General features: G+C 36.3%; 1 protein-coding gene across 2 annotated transcripts in view; it reads left to right on the top strand.

Annotated features, from left to right (window-relative positions):
• Positions 1-16,831, top strand: part of LOC135687370 (fibrillin-2) — a 52,763-nt gene that overhangs the window by 8,057 nt on the left and 27,875 nt on the right. For both annotated transcript variants that reach the window (XM_089114629.1, XM_065203912.2), the window contains exons 2-20: positions 490-663; positions 6,630-6,709; positions 7,592-7,693; positions 7,927-8,031; positions 8,210-8,305; positions 8,998-9,144; positions 9,691-9,738; positions 10,455-10,580; positions 10,720-10,857; positions 11,426-11,581; positions 12,154-12,273; positions 13,073-13,210; positions 13,460-13,516; positions 14,122-14,250; positions 14,452-14,580; positions 14,714-14,830; positions 15,394-15,519; positions 16,101-16,223; positions 16,503-16,625. In XM_089114629.1, coding sequence (XP_088970755.1) covers positions 542-663; positions 6,630-6,709; positions 7,592-7,693; positions 7,927-8,031; positions 8,210-8,305; positions 8,998-9,144; positions 9,691-9,738; positions 10,455-10,580; positions 10,720-10,857; positions 11,426-11,581; positions 12,154-12,273; positions 13,073-13,210; positions 13,460-13,516; positions 14,122-14,250; positions 14,452-14,580; positions 14,714-14,830; positions 15,394-15,519; positions 16,101-16,223; positions 16,503-16,625 — 2,182 coding nt within the window. In that variant the 5' untranslated portion in view covers positions 490-541. The remainder of the gene's footprint in view (positions 1-489; positions 664-6,629; positions 6,710-7,591; positions 7,694-7,926; positions 8,032-8,209; positions 8,306-8,997; positions 9,145-9,690; positions 9,739-10,454; positions 10,581-10,719; positions 10,858-11,425; positions 11,582-12,153; positions 12,274-13,072; positions 13,211-13,459; positions 13,517-14,121; positions 14,251-14,451; positions 14,581-14,713; positions 14,831-15,393; positions 15,520-16,100; positions 16,224-16,502; positions 16,626-16,831) is intronic.

Below are 16,831 nucleotides of genomic sequence, written 5' to 3'. Positions count from 1 at the left end.
ATTCTTCTGATTTAAACACTGCTAAATAATGCATTTTTATCATTTAAGTTTTCATGTTATGTTTATAAAGATGACTGTTGAATATGAACTATTCATAGGTAAACCAATAGTGCAGAAAAGAGTTTCTAAGAGATTTTACGAAATCCCAATTTGGTCAGCAAAGAATAAGCAGCAACCCAAGCCCCGCCCTCATCTTACCCTCATCTTGTCCTTATCTTACCCTCATCTTGTCCTTATCTTACCCTCATCTTGTCCTCATCTTACCCTCATCAAGCCCTCATCTTACCCTCATCTTACCCCCATCTTGCCCTCATCTTACCCTCATCTTTCCCTCATCTTACCCCCATCTTACCCTCATCTTACCCTCATCTTACCCTCATCTTACCCTCATCTTGCCCTCATCTTACCCTGCTCTTGAACGCAATCGTCCCTTTTTTTCAATATCAAAAGTGGAACAAATTGATTAACATGGCCAATGTTTTCCCACAGATTCTAAGACCCAAACAACGCTGCGGTTTGGCACAAGGAAATCATCGAAGATATGGTGGGGATGTTTTCATTGACAGCCCTTCTGGGTGTGATTCTTCAATGTCTTGTGGTTAATAGTCAGATTCTAGGAAAGCCGTCTAATCAGCCATCGACCAATCAGCAACCCCGAGGAGGGTAAGTCATTGTTTTTTTTATTCTTAAGTCAAAAGTTAATTTGTTAATTTGAACAATTTTATCGTACATGGTCATACTATCTATGCGGGTATCGCATGCCTGTTGAGGCTGATAGCCACGAATACCACCCCAAACAAGATCAATAATGAACAAGAAGAAAAAACAAGACAAACAAAGAAATTTGTTAAACTGTAGACTAATCTACATTGCTGTTCAAGAAATTTGAAGTTTTACCCCAGTTTATTTGCAATCGATGAAACGTCGGTGTAAAAGCCAAATAAGTGTCAAAAATATTTTACTCGTAACTGGAGTTTATATTTTCTTTCTCCTAATGTTTCAAGACAAAGAGTAATCTGCCTTAACAAAGTTTCGTGGGTGGTTTAGCGAGCCTAGAGACAAGATAGTAAACAGATCGCTATATTGTACCCTTGTTGAGGTACTTGAAGTTGTAACGCGGGCGTGTTTGAAGAACGTCTCAAGCCTAATGGGCTGCAAAGTGTGTGGAAAGATTCGCGCGGCTTTGGCCTAGCATCAACAGCGAATGCTAGGCTGCGAAAGCCCCTGCTCTAGAATGATTAGTATAGCAGGACAGCCTGAGGCATTTTAGTTAACCCTAGGTAAGTTTGCACCTCTATAACGAAGGCCAAATATGTGGTGATTTGATTGAGAATTGAGAAGCACTCTGATCCGATGTTAGACACACTTAATCCTTGAATGTAATGCGCAATGAAAGGAAAACCACTCTTCTGTTTAATCTAAATTGTAGTCGTTACCGTCGGCTATATATTAATCTTTCTTTATTGAAATATTCTTGCTAAAAATAGGAAACATGCTCGTAACAGCATATATTTTGAGCGAACCAAATTAATCGTACAATGCGTTTATCTCATCCATTTCGGAAACGATCTGCTCAATCCTTTGCGACTCCTTGAACATGCACAGGGAACAAATGCATCAGATTTGCTCGATGCCCAATCGGTCACTGACAATAAACCCGATATTTTAAACCCGAGGCAAAGTTCATAACCGTGGGACAACCATTCTGTCCATAAATACGATCTGTCACCTTTGGTTGCCGCCAAGCTCACGCCTCAAGTTTCTCTATCCACGTTGCAGCTAGCAGTTGCGTTATTGAACTAGAATCCACACCGCAAAAGCTTACGCGTGTTCTCTGGAGCTATCGTTACCCATTAGACAGCGAAAAAAACATAAATTTTGGTTAAAGGAGAGCTATTTTCGCTGAATGAGAAACAGCAGAATAATGGAAATGTAAGATAGGGATAAGGTTAAGAATTTTGGATAAGACTATCTTTAAGTTTAAGAATGTTTAGTATGATTTAATGTTTAAGTTTAATAAAATCCCCACCGTATTTCAGTCCTAGAAGTTATTGCAATAGTCGGCCAAGATTTGCTAGTTGCAGGTGAGAAATAGCAACAGTTGAAGGGGCAGGAAATGGACATTTGCTCTAATGGCTCTAAAGATAGTTGTTTCAAGAAATTGGGCATTTTACCAAAGTTGGGCATGGGACCCTGGGGCCTATACTCCGATATCCATAAATAGCAATATGATTTTCGAATCTTTGCTGATTTATTTCTTGATAAAGTTTTGCTGATTTCTTTGAAATGTCTTTTGAAATAGCGAGGCAATGATTTGATGTCGCAAAAGCGCATGGCATGGTTATGAGAAATAGTCATGAACAAGCTCATGAACAAGCTCATGAACAGTCGTTCAAATTCAACGCTTTGGGAATGTATGGAAAACCCGAATTCAGTTAACAGTTGGTTAATTATTTCATCATACTATAAGTCAACTATTTATAATTTAGTCCATCCCAGAAGTTCTCGATTTCAAAGTGCCGATGAATCCACAAATATTCCAAAACAATCTGGTATTGTGGTTGACAAGTTTAAATGTTGACGTATGTCTTCTCGTCTGGCATTCAAAGGCAAAGCTCCTTTTAATGAAATTTATCGCCTTGATCCTTTACCTTCTAGTGAAAGTTCCGTATCGCTGTTCAATGGAATGCTTGACGTAACCGGAGGGGCTATTTTTGACCAACAACCAAAAGGGACCCTGGATCTGATCGTTTTTCTGGAATTTTAAACCGCCTTTTTCAGGAAAAGTGCCCCCGTTTTGCGAGTATTTGCCTTATTCTACAAAATAGATCCTTTTTCAGAAGCTACAGAACAACAGCTTTTTGTTTTCTTAAAAAGAACTGAATCGAGGCCTTTCATACATATCATGAATCAAACCCTGTGGCAATGACGCAATTACTTCTACAGATGAGAAAACTCCGTCGGTCTCAAAAGCGTTTGATAAATTTTGTGTTGTTTGATTTATAACAAATCTGCGAGACAATGCCAGGGACAATGCCATAAACCTGCTTTGGGTGTTTTTTGGTGTAAAATTGACTGAAAATGCTAGGTTTCCCAAAGGAAATAACGATGGTTTGTGAAGAGTATGTTACCTGGACGACATCTTACACTGCGTCAGGGTTTGTATTGACTGTAAAAAAATCTTTCTAGAGCTTAGTGGTAATCAACCATCGATTTTAGAATGAGGAGATTAACCTTTCCATGCCGAATTTACGTAAATTGGCAAGACTTTTCGTCAGTGATAAATATCTTCGTCCGTAAACATGAGTGATAGCCAAAAATTTGTGATAAAATCGTTAATGTTATGTCGTGGAAAGATAATGTTAATGGTTACAAAAAAGTGTTATCAGGGCAAAGATAAGTTTCTTAATTGGTTGAATTTGAAAACTCTGAATTGTGTCCTCGGGTGAATTAAAAGGGGACAGTCGCTTCAAAGTAGACAAGGATAGTGACAGTAAAAACAGACAGTTGAAAACACAAACTATTATTGTCACATTTGCATTAGGAATGAATATATTTGTTTCCGTAAAGAATTGTGTTTAAATTTGTTTACAAGACCACCAGCCTAAAAAAGTTGATTAAGTTTATTTTAAATGACTTACTTATTTTCTAGACGTTTTGCATTAACTTGGCGAAAGCCTGTCTTTCCAAAAACCTATTTGTGGCTTGATTAGCAATCTTTCTTTTACGCCAAATCTTTAACCATAAATTTTTCTTCCCTTAGGCCTATTCAGTGCTAAATGCCATTTTCTATAGTATCGCCTAGTATAATCTTAATACCAATCCGTTCTTGGTCGCGGCTTGCTTTTGGGTCCTTTTTGATTCATGTATTGGCCCATTTCTTAGGAGTCACTTATTCATAGCCAGGAATGCTCCATTGTATTTTTTGGCTCATCTTTGTCACTATAAGCAAATCAACCCGTTTGACCCAGCAGCGATTCCAAACCAATTTCATGTCGGTCTTTCTCATTCATCATATATTTTATCTGAATTCATAATTTATCGGCTAGAAGGCCAGTCTTGACGTAAGCGACCCTTCTTATAACCCCGTTATATTTCAGTCAAATAATAGTCATGATATTTCCTTCTCCAATTTTGCGCAACCATGTATCTATCTTACAATAATAAAATCAATATTTAGTGCAGCTTACCAGAAAAGTTTGGCAAAAAATAAATGACATAAGTACTATGTGACTGATAAGTCAGTAGAAACTTTGGCCATGGTGGCTTGAACCTACAAATAGTTTTCGTTTTGACTTCCTGGACGTCAGAACTTTCAATTTTTCAAAAGGGACTGGAGGGGAACAAGAAACATTTTCAGGTTGTCACTTAAAGCATTAAAAAATTTGATATCTATAAGAGATTTTTGATATCTAAAAGGGGTTTTTGTGTTTATAAAAAGCATTTCCCGATAACTATGGTGTTCAACATTAAAGTCGTACAAATTTTGCTTTATTAATGATATTAAGATTGCACTTGTGGCAGTTCCTATATTGGTCACTAGGAGACTTTTTAGTGCAAAAACTGTAGCATCTATTTTACCAATTTTCCTGGAAGAGCAGTCCCCTTAAGCTAATTATGAAATCTGAGCCCCAAAACAAAGTTTAATTAGCCATTTTGAATAGAAAAAACCGCACCTAGACGGAGAATTATCCGTGAAATTACTTAAAAATCATCTGTTTTGGTCGTAAAAAGGAGTTTCAGTCAAAACGAATTATTGTTGATTCTTGTCTTTGTGTTGTTCTGTTCACTCTTTCTTTCAAAAGAACACAGGGTATAACCAAAGACTGAAGTGTTTACTGTATCGACTTCAGGAGTAGTTGTAAAAGTAGAAGGGCCAATGATGAATGTGGTCACTCAAGTAGAAGCAGAGGAAGACGTTCCTATCATGGAAGGTTTTGCTATTGGCTTTTGTCTGACGATCTGATGCAGAATGACTTTTAAATTCCAGTTCAAAAACATTACTTTTGTAATAAATGTTGAACAGGAATCGGAAATTTTGCCCCACCTTATCTATAATCATAAATTGTCAGACTGCATTTTATCAGTGTTTGCAAATTTTTTTGTGTATGATATTTACGAAATATAGAAAAGAAGCGCAAGGTTCCCACTTCCTTGGTCACTGACCTTGTTTGATAACCAAAGATCAGACCTGTTATTTTAACCAGATCAGTAAGAGAGAAAGCTGGCCGGAAAAGAGAGCTATGTGATAAATGATTGCAGTTGCCTAAGACAAGCAATTCATAAATGCGAACAGAGTGATTCTGTTAAACCTGATTGGTGTGCACGGAAATATGTTAATAGTTGTTGTGGAAATCGAAGTATGAATAAGGTCTTTCATCAAAGCTTGCTCACGAACTGATTAATCTTTGAATCCAATTTCTGAGGGTTTGCACGAAGGATTCATAAGCTAAAGGTATTAAGAAAAAGCCACTTCATATTCAAGCTGTCGTAAATTTGAAATGCTGGTTTTAGGGATTCTCATTTTTTACAAAACTAACAGAAGTGATTAGCTTCTTTGTTTCGTCTAACTGCAGGACCGAATTTAAACAACTGCTGTTGTTCTACTAACTTGATTGCTACGGTTTTGAAATTATCCTTGAGTTTGGTCAAGTCTAAAGATTTTTTTCCAAGGAAAATTCCAAGCATTGATGCGACCGCGTTAATTTTGTTGATGAAAACTGAGCACATTCAAGCCTTCGAGCGGTCCTCTTTGCTGTCGGCATTGTGGTTTTTGGTCTAAAATCGCAAGTCATTCATGAATCTTGGTGTTCTGAAAAAACAGGATTATTTAAAGAAACAATTCGATAGACAGGAGCAATACATTGATAAATGTTATGAGCTTTTCATTTCATTGAGGATTTTGGAAGTGTGTAAAAAACAACTTAAGGCCGATTTCCACTAGGCGAATTCTTTCACGCGAATCTAATAAATATTCGTAGCGATAGAGTAGGACCGTGATCTACTTTCTGCGAATCGAATTTTTTCGCTGCAAAATCTGAGAACATTACACCACGCATGCTCACCTTGGCAAAAATTCGATTCTCGCGAAAGAAATCGTCTAGTGGAAATCGGCCTTTACGCTGGTCATTGATCAGCGGAAAAACCATTTCAAACAGCCTCGGTTTCAATCACGATCCTCATTAACAGAAACAAAACCAGGAACATATTACTTATTACTTTTTACCTTTACCAAAACGTATTCAAAGAATGACGTTGAAAACATATAAAGAAACCAATAAGCGAAAGTGGTTTGCTAGAGTTAAGCATTTGTCAGTGAGTATTGTAAATATAATTTGAGGATTGCTACCTACCGCACTTGTCATCGTTGTTGTTGGAAACATTTTGATAGGTTCAAGTACAGATTTCATGGCCACCGCTCAGTATTTTATTATTGCGTTCAAGATCTTGTGTTATTCTTTGAAATAAATTTTGAAATCATTTCAGGTTTTTGTAAATCAATTATCTTTGAACATGAGATCTTGGCTGATTGATTGTATTCATTATAATGGCTATTGTAGAACTCTTCAAATTGCTAGTAATTCAAAAAGTTTACAATAGGTTTGTCAATAAATTTTCTTTCTACCTAGACCAAACATTTGTGGTTCAGGATTCAGAAGACAGTGTTGCCCAGGATGGATGGCTGACAGAAATGGACTTTGCACAAGAGGTAATCTATCACCAGGATTTGCTATTTCATATGTATGATGGATTAATAATTCTATTGAACTGAAACTATTTTGTAGACCATATATATATTGGAAAGTTGATTAAAATGACAGGGAAGGTAAATTCATCCGGTAACTTATTTAAAGGCAAAGAAGTTAATGGCATTTACTATAAGGTAGCAAAAATGCATATGTTTATAAAATTTGAAATAATCAGTGTTCTTGAATAATTCATGTTGTACAGATAAAGATGTATATAGATATGGATAAGTTTTTGATAAGTTTGGACTCTTGAATACATATATTGTTAGATAGACTTCCAATTTTCATGAATACTACATTAACATACTTAAGGCATTAATTCAGCTACTTTACTACATTCAACGATGATACTTCGGGATACAGACAATACCATGTGTCCATTACGATAAAGACCCTTTTGACATGTTGATTAGCATAAAACCTGTCAGCATTATTCAAATATTATTCTGCTTATGGGGATGAAAATAAACATTTCTCTAGCAGTATAAGTCAAACCATTGAGATTGTTTGTTGTATCATGATTAATATATTTTTTTAATTCTAATTTTACTGGTACATATTTAATATCTGCTTTTGTGTGCTATAAAACATTCCCATTTGTGTGTCGATGAGCAATACTGTAGCAACTTGTGTTTTTTTCACTTCTTCTTTAAGTATCTGCCACTTTTTCCTTAAGTATCTGCATTTACATTGCCACAATATGCAATATGTCATGAAATTATTCTTAAGGGGGCTAGATTTTTACATAAAAACACTTATATGATCAATAATCTGTATAACTGTGTTAATGATTATCTTCACATGTCTTGAAGTAAACTTATATATTTGTTTGATTTATGCAGCTGTCTGCAGAACCAACTGTGGTTTCGGAATTTGTAGGAGTCCTAATCTATGTCAATGTGGAAGAAACACATTTGGTCCATCATGTTCTCATATTCGAGGAGGTATGTATACTCACATGGGTTTCCTTAAACATGAATTTTATCAAAGGCTGTGACTCTTTTCATTTCTTATTGTCCAGTGATATTGAATCCATTGGAATTTAGACCATAAAACTTCTTGGTATTAACAAATTTCAATTTTCCTTTTCATCTGCAGTTTTCCCCATTGATTTGATCATCACTACATTTGGTTTTTGTATACTAATTGTGATGAGTTTTTGAAATTTTCTTTTAAGGTGCAGGATTTGGAGGCTGTAGATTTCTCTGTAGAAATGGTGGCAGGTGCAATAATCAAGGATGCAATTGCAGACGTGGTTTCAGTGGCTCACGTTGTGAAAAGCGTAAGTAAATAGGCCTGTATATTACATTCATTTATTCATTCATTTACATTCAGTTATTCTCTTACACCAAATTCACTTGTTAAGATTGCTATGAGCACACTGGTCCAAAAAAGGTTATGAGAGAACTAATATGGTGCTGACATGTTTCTATACTTTAGTTTCTTTGTTTTATTTTTAGCTATCTGCAATCTGCGATGTCTCAACAATGGCCGATGCATTTCACCAAACAGGTGTTCCTGTCCATATGGCTTCTCCGGACCAAGATGTGAACTTGGTTAGTTACAATTACGGCAAATTTTGTAGTTATCAATGTCTAATTAAATACTTTAAATTGTGAAACCATAAACTTGAGTTGTTTCCTATGAAATTACTATTTACCAGTCTGTCACAAATTGCTCACTGCAGCATAAGCTGAGATAACTCTTTTGGTGTATAGAACTGGACAGTTCTAAGTTGCTACTCTGAGTTTCATGCTTAAGGAGCTCCTGATAATTGCATTAAGAATGATGCTCTGGGTCACAGCTTAAACCCGTCATGTTCCTTAAACCTAAAGTGTAAGCTGTTATAAAGATAGCAATTGATAATATTTTTGGTGTAGAAGCACCCATACTGTAATCTGAGCCTTGCAGATTGTGAGTCATCTTTCAGTTAATTGCGTTAGGTTTTCAGCAGGGGCAGACACTTGGTCAAATATTGGGGCAAGCCTATTGTTTAGATAAGATGACTTAATATTTTCCTATTGTTTCAGAACATAAGATCATTTTCTTCCAAAATATTGGAGGGGGTGACTACCCCATCCCCCCTGTCCAGGTGTCCACCACTGGTTTTCAGCTAAAAGTTGTGATTTACCAGTTGAAATGAAGTTTCAGATGTGATATTTATATATTGATTATGTTATTTACATCAATAGAAAAATATAGTTATGGCCCTTTGCTCAGTGTTTTAACATATTTTTTTCCATTTAAGACTACCGTCTTGGCGAATGCTTCACCAAAGTTGAAAACATGATGTGCAAGAACAGACTACTTGGAGTCAAATGCACAAAAGTTGCTTGCTGTGCTACTGTTGGAAAGGCTTGGGGAGTCCCATGCAGGCTTTGTCCAAAGAATCTTGGTATGTTTGTATTAGATATAAAGCATAATTTCAAGAGTCAGACTTGAGAAATCGTTTGATTCTGTAATTTTTCCATGTTTCTCATCAGTAAAAAACGAATGGCTGTCATTCGAAATATTAATTAAAATCATCTAAATCAAAATTCGTTTTCGGTTGTTGGTTATAGGCAGATTTCTCTTTTTTGTAATTTTTCCCTTCTCATTCTCTTGTGTCTGTTTGAAATATTTTGTTTGTCAAGCAAAAAGGAAAAATAGCCTATATTTTAGCATTTTTGTGTGTCACGGTTTGTTTACATAAGATGAGCTGCTGTTAAAAGGTTGTTAGACGGTGCAAAGAAAAACTCTCTTATGAAAATGTTTATAAATTTCTTCGAATTGTTTATAAAAACGTTGAAAAGAAAGAGTATCGAATGATTGTTTATGTGTCTTCAAAAATACAGTTGAATGGGTCAAGTATTGTTGTTAAGCTACTGTTTAAAGATTTTCGTTTGTAGCTAAAGAGCTTAACAGACCGCGGCTATAAACACATTTTATAACTCACTTTCAGACTGTCCGCGAGGTTATATTCCTAACATAAAGAAGAAGAAGTGCGAAGGTAAACATTATATTTGCCTATGTTGTCTTTATTCCCGTTCATTCCTGTTTTCCATAGACCTAAGTGTCTTGTAACATCTTCAGTGGATTGGAAAATGAATTAGCCAGGATGATCTCATTATAATCGAGCCTCTGTCAGTTATCTCATTGGCGTAAAACGACATGTTTCCGTAATTACTGCTACTCGCGCGAACTGAGCTCACCACAAATTACGTCACTCCTGCGGAGACAGAAGCACAGTAGATTGCTTAAACATGCATAGCCTCTGCCAGTAATTGTTCTTGTTGTCATGATTCTCCTTCAACATTGTCAATATCCTTTCACATTTATTATCGAAGGGTTTAGTTTGTTTGCAGTTGGAGGGAAAACAAAATCTCCATTGAGGCCATAAACTGGCATAATTGCACTTTGCCCAACTTCTACGTAGTATGATTAGTATTTTTTGAATATTTGCCGAAAAGTGTGAATGAACAAAGAAACATTTAAAAAGTGCACGAAACAATAGAAACATTATTAATACGAGGTCTTGGCCATTGTAAAGCTAACAAACCAACAAGGTCATTTCGGATCCATCTTTTACAAAGGTGCACAATGTCAGTCTTTGTCTATCGTGGAAGATAAATCAGAGGCTATAAGGAAGTTTTACTCAAGTTATACGGTATTAAAGATTGGTGACTTGCTATTTTGTTCATGGTTGTTACAACTCGTTATTTGCAGATGCAAATGAATGTACCATGATTCCCAACATCTGTGCCGGTGGAACTTGCGTCAACACATTGGGAAGCTACAGATGTGACTGCGGAGAGGGCCGTGTTTACGATGGAGAAAGACACCGCTGCGCAGGTATCCAGGATTGCATTTTTTTTACCATATTTTTTACCATACTACTCACATTCGAAATTTGTTTACATCTGTTGACATCAGATCTGCTAATTGACTTTTCAATTATGTATGTTGAAATGTATTTTTATTCGCTACGTAGATGTCGATGAATGTAAGAAGAACCCGAACATTTGTGGAAATGGTGGCAAGTGTGAAAACTTGGATGGCAGCTACAAATGTTCAGGCTGTAAGAATGGAGCCGTGTTGAACAAAGACAAGACAAAGTGTGTTGGACCAGGTAGGTTGGTCCGATGCACACAATCTTTGCAAATTCGTTTTCAAAAGAATTTACGTAGGCATATGCAAATGGCAACTTATAATGGTTTTTAGATTTTTTTCTTGCCAAGCAGAAGACCATTGATGATTAATGATTTGAAAATTTCTTGCCAAACAGAATTTATGATTTTGTGATCAATGATTAGATGATTCGATGATAGGTGGTAATGAACTTATTCGAAAGGAAATTCGTCATCATTACAGACAAATAGATTCTTAAAGTTGTCTTCACAAGCAAAATTAGTTGTTGGTACAAAAGATCGAACTCCCAACAGTGAATATCATCAACTAATGTCATAAGGTTCAAGTGAAATCCTCTAACCGCAACGATTCCATGTTGACTTTTTCTCAGGAATTTTTGAAACCGAATTTTTCTTCTCTACATCAAACGGGAAGGACAGGCGTAGCTAAGTGTCATGCCCGTATTTTGTTTGTCAGTCCATTTAACATGAAGCATTCGTCTTTTTGGACTTACTTGCTTTGCTAAAAAAATTTGATAAACGGTAAACTTTAAAGTCCTATATTTCTAGCCGAAGTTAAAGTCGTTGGCAAATGCTACGAAGAAAAGGACGATGGTAAATGCATGAGGCCATTCAGAATGGATCTCACCAAGAAGAAGTGTTGTTGTCAAAACATTGGAAAAGCGTTCGGCAAAAACTGTGAAATGTGTCCAGCTCTCGCCACTTGTAAGTTAAGCTTCTTTTACGCATCTTGATGACCGATCTACAATCAACAGCCGTAAAGAAATTTTAACGTTTTCTTCGTGCGAGGTATAACACAGATAAATCACCTAAGTTTATGTTTCTTTCGATCACATTTTATCGGACTGTAGTCAACTATCAATGTCACCCATGGATTCCAATTTTTCTCTTTAGTTCTCCATTTTATTGTGAATGCTGAAGTGAAACCTGAATATTTCGATACTGATTTAAACGATTTTGATGCCATTCACACCAGAATGTTTGATTTCTGGTTGAAATTTCTGTTCAAATAAACCCTTTTAATTTTAGAATGCCAATTGTAATGATTAAGCCATTAACGTTCTCTTAATAATTTAATAAGACTCTAAATATTCTATTTAATTATCTAACTCGATCTACAATCTTCTGTAAGCCATAACCTGATATACTAGCAGCTTTAATGTTGATTTATGCGAGTCGATATTCATACGAAACCGTTTTATCTGAATGACTTTACAGTTGTTTTTATTGAATGCACAGAGGTAAGCATTGCATAAATGGTTCGTTTTCTGTCATAGCTGCCTACATTGCACTTTGTATATCGGGAACCAAGCCAGGCGTTGTTACTGATTCCTCTGGCACAATCGTGACTGACAGCGCTGGTAATCCAGTTACTAAACCAGTGACATCCTCTGACGGTAAGTTGGTTAGCACCTACGTGTTTCACGCCTAACTGTTTATCCTTCGTGGGATACTGACAGTTGACATAGTAGAGAAAACCTACGGAAGTCTACGGTTTTTAGTATAATCGATTTTCTTCGTTGTCTTGTATTTTGTACGGATTCTTGAGAACCAGAAACCAGGTGCCTCTTTCGAAGCACATTTAGCTTGAAGCTCGAAACTGTATTTAAAAAAACATTTTTCAACTATCTATAGACGCTAGTATGTACGTTTTTATTTAGAATTACATCATCAATCCCTTTTGGTTTGAAAATCCCTTTTTTAATGAAATCTTAACATCAAAAAGAATTTAAAACTATTTTTCTATATCCAATGCAAGAAGGCTGTCTTTTACCTCTAGATCTTAGCATTACTGAACATACCCTTTTTTTATACGAATACATTCAATAAGAAAACTGAGGCAAGGTTTCCAGAAATAAATGCCAGTGTATTGACATTTCCAGCCTCAGGCAAAAAGCTAAAAGAAGAAACAATGTGTTTTTGGAAATTATCTCTCATGGCGACAAAACAGAGCAGATTTTATCAGCTAATGAACCGTGCAACTAAAAATGTCACGTAAAGCTGCTATTCAGTGGCATTTATAGTTGTTGCAAAATCTATGTTGAAATAATTAGAAAAACTGATTCTTGAATTATCCGAGTAAAAAAAAGCCTCAGAACTACAGTTACTTGATCCTTTAAAACACGATTGTTATTTCTGACGTATTTTACTATTCTGTGAAAGAGCAAATTTGAATTGCTTTTTGCTTAATTTTAGGTTTTTGTTTCGTCACGAGAGAAAATGGAGTGTGTAGCCGTCCAAGCAACAGGAAAGTTGCAAAATCAATTTGTTGCTGTGTTATTAACGGAGCTGGCTTTGGTGACTCTTGTGACGCATGTCCTGCCAAAGGATCTAGTATGTACTCTCAGTATTTATTGCATAAATCTCACTGATTTCCTTCAAGCTGCTTCCTTGACTCGTTAAATATATAAATACCGGTTGGGAATCATTTTAAATCAAATTTTTGTAATCATTCTCTGCTCAATTCATTCCAAGTTTAAAGACTACTATAGAGTAGTCAGACGGCATTCAGAAGAAACATACTTTTTATAGATTTGTTCGTAATTTCCGTTTGGCTAATCAATTTTTATTACTTTGCTGCAGTTGCACACAACAGGCTTTGCATGACTGATCCTGATGATGGCACTGATATCACAAAGAGTGAGTGGCTACTAAAACAATCCTGATTCGTAAAAAGAATTCTTGATACCTATATAATATTTAGAATCCTCTTTTATCAATGGAAGCCTTTTATACCGCCTAGACTGCAAAAATAATGCACTGAGTGTGAAGCTCAGTATTAACCTCAATCATTTTGTGAGACCGTCATCAACGTCGTAGAAGCAAAATAATGATCGAAACGTGTATTGCTAAGCACCAAATAATCTGTAATGGCGTACTACTGAAAATTGCTTAAACTGTTAGCACATAAATGGGCTAATATTGAAGCTGAAATGGCACTTTCTCTGCCTTTTATCTGGTTTTAGGTCAGTAACCAAAATACACTTACGCTTTTTGACACATTGGAGTAATGCCAAAGTCTACAACGAATAAATGATACTAAAGATGAGGCTTTCTATGATTCTTTCAACCGATTTGGTACTTCTGCAGAACTAGTATTCTGATCCAGATTTCTTATTATGTTTTCTAGAGTTTTTAGAGCACGCAATGTCAAAGCCTTTATCCGACATGTATCATGTTATTGCTGTTACTTTTTCTCGTATATTTCGAAACGAAATTTTGACTGAAATTTCGCCTTTTTGCAGTTATGCTGAACGAATGTGTAGTACAAGGACCAAGCATCTGTAAGAACGGAAAGTGCACCGACCTTGCTGAAGGCTACATGTGCACTTGTAACAAGGGATTCAAGAGGCTCGACAAGAACACCTGTGTTGGTTAGTAGCAATAAATTTTTTGCAGCTTCGCAATATTGCAGGCTTTTCATTATAGTCATTACACTACTAAGTATTTAGTATTTTGTCAAATATTTTTTATTGGCTGACTGTTACTATAAGATTCGTCACAGGACTTTGAGCCATTATTCTGCTTCTGTTTATGCTGAGAAATTTTCACTTAATTTGCTTTTTGCATCCTAGACAACGACGAGTGCTCCACATTCACTGGAATATGTGGCAAAGGAAGATGTCGTAACACTGATGGATCTTTCAAATGTGACTGCAGTAAAGGATTTCAAGATGTGCCCGATTCAGAGCCGAGATGCCAAGGTACTGTTTAGTTCCTTTTCGTTCTATTCGTTCATCGATCAATTTGAAAAAAATCAATAGATTGATTTGGATAACTGCTCAGCACAGTTCGATATGATTTCAATATAACAGTATGGAATATATTTTGTTACAGACGTTGATGAATGCGATCAGCCTGGAACCTGCCAAAATGGAAAGTGCCGAAATCTACCCGGCGGCTATTCCTGCACATGTAATAAAGGATTCGAAGAAAAAGATGGGGGATGTGCAGGTAACACGAGCTTAGATTTTCAAGCAATGCATTGGCGCATATGTATTTTCAACCATTGTTTCAATGCCCGTGTTCAAAGAATCTATTCAGAGCTTTAGCACATCCCAGTGAAATAAGGAATCATTGCAGAAATGACCGCGAGACCTTTCTTCAAATCTGACAGGGGCTCTAAATACTTCTAATTTAAAACATTCCCCTGCCAACTTGGTCTGCTCTGAGGATCTTGTCACTGTATTTGAATAAAACTGAAGTTTCATTTAAATTGTTTAGACTGGCTTCCTTAAAGTTGGTTACGATATAAAAACAGATTAATTTGCATTGTTTCTACTGCTATCTATACCATTAATTTTTCACCTGCTGCATCTAGACAAATGCTGCGATCTTACCTTTTTTCAATTCAGCTAGCTTCACATTAGACGTTGGAGTTAATTTGAAGGTTAATCACGAGTTTTATGTGAAACGACAGTCCACATAAAACGATAGTGGATTCTGACATGCACGAGATTCGTTCATGAAAATATTCTACTCTTGAATAAATGAATACGCACATTTCTGTTTTCTAGATATCGATGAATGCAAGATCCAGAACATCATGTGCAAAGATGGAATGTGCGAAAACACAGCTGGAAGTTACATGTGTACCTGCCGTGAGGGCTACGAACTTGCTGCTGACAAAAGAACTTGCGTTGGTGGGTATCTTAGAGCCCATTTGTTCTGTAGCCATTGTCACTATTTTCGAGGATATATTTGCAGGAAAAATTTACGAGCTGCCGAAAGATTACATACAACGTTTTATTTTTTTTGTACTGCTTCCAGCCTTTTCAAAAATCGAGGCAATTTGGAAAAAATTGCACGGGAACACAAAACAATTTTTATTTTTACTTTGTTATGCAAAGGGGTGTTTTGATAAGGAAAAAAGTTTGTAAAGACGAATTAACGCTTAAGATGAATAGGCTTACATTTTAAAGTGATCAACCACAGTAGATTTTGTTGGAAAGGACTACCCGAGCGGTAGATCATTAGTCCATGGAAATCTCTTACACCTTTGGTGGAAATCTTATTGCTATATCTGAAAATCCCTGAAGATCTTTTTGTTTTAGTGGAAATCTCGTAGGGAAGTTTGATGTCGATGAATACTTAAGTCCATGAATAGGCGTACAAGTGGCTTTTGTGCGTTTGAGTTCTAGTCTATGACTTCTCTTTTCGGTGAGAATATACCATTTACACGTCACGATCCCTCGTTTTATAAACTGTTGTTATTGGATTGTAGATACTGACGAATGCTCAAAGAGTGGAACCTGCGAAAACGGTGCCTGCACCAACTTGGTAGGATCATTCAAATGCTCATGTAACGATGGTTTTGTTCCCAGCAGTGATGGCAAGAGTTGCATCGGTGAGTACTGTTTATTTTGCAAGCTTTTTTACAATGTTATAAAGGTATACACTGTTGGTTACACGGCATAAACGGTGAGTGTATATGCGGCAAAAACTGAAAGGATTTTAAGGTTAACATAAATAACTAGATTTTCTTGCTAGATTTTTTTTATACGTTTAAGGTACAAGAAGTGATGTTTCTAAAACGTCATCAATATCCCTTAACCAGTGCTGCTTAAATTGCGCGACCTCTACAACTGTTTCCCGCTTAAATAATCTTATACTCTTTGATAACTAGATGTCAACGAATGCCAGAACAAGGACATCTGCATGCATGGCAAATGCATCAACGGACCAGGGAGCTATAGATGTGCCTGTGACTTCGGATTCACTCCATCAATTGATGGCAAAGCTTGTCTTGGTAAGTGTTTACCTCATTCAGATGTCAAAGTAAATACGATTCAAACAAGGATGCAATTCTATCGAAGAAGGCTCTCATATTAATAATGTTAATACGAGAGGAAAAATAGAAATTTGCTTCTTTCGACTATCCAGCCATCCCGAGCCCCTAGCGCTGCAACTCCCGATTCAAAGCTCCTTTCGTCTTTTGTTATCGTTTTTGGAAAA

This window comes from Rhopilema esculentum, chromosome 20 (genome assembly GCF_057945365.1).
Source record: "Rhopilema esculentum isolate cy_ngs chromosome 20, ASM5794536v1, whole genome shotgun sequence".
Lineage (NCBI taxonomy): Eukaryota > Metazoa > Cnidaria > Scyphozoa > Rhizostomeae > Rhizostomatidae > Rhopilema > Rhopilema esculentum.
The sequence above is the reverse complement of the archived record's forward strand: the minus strand, read 5'-3'. Positions and strand labels throughout refer to the sequence as shown.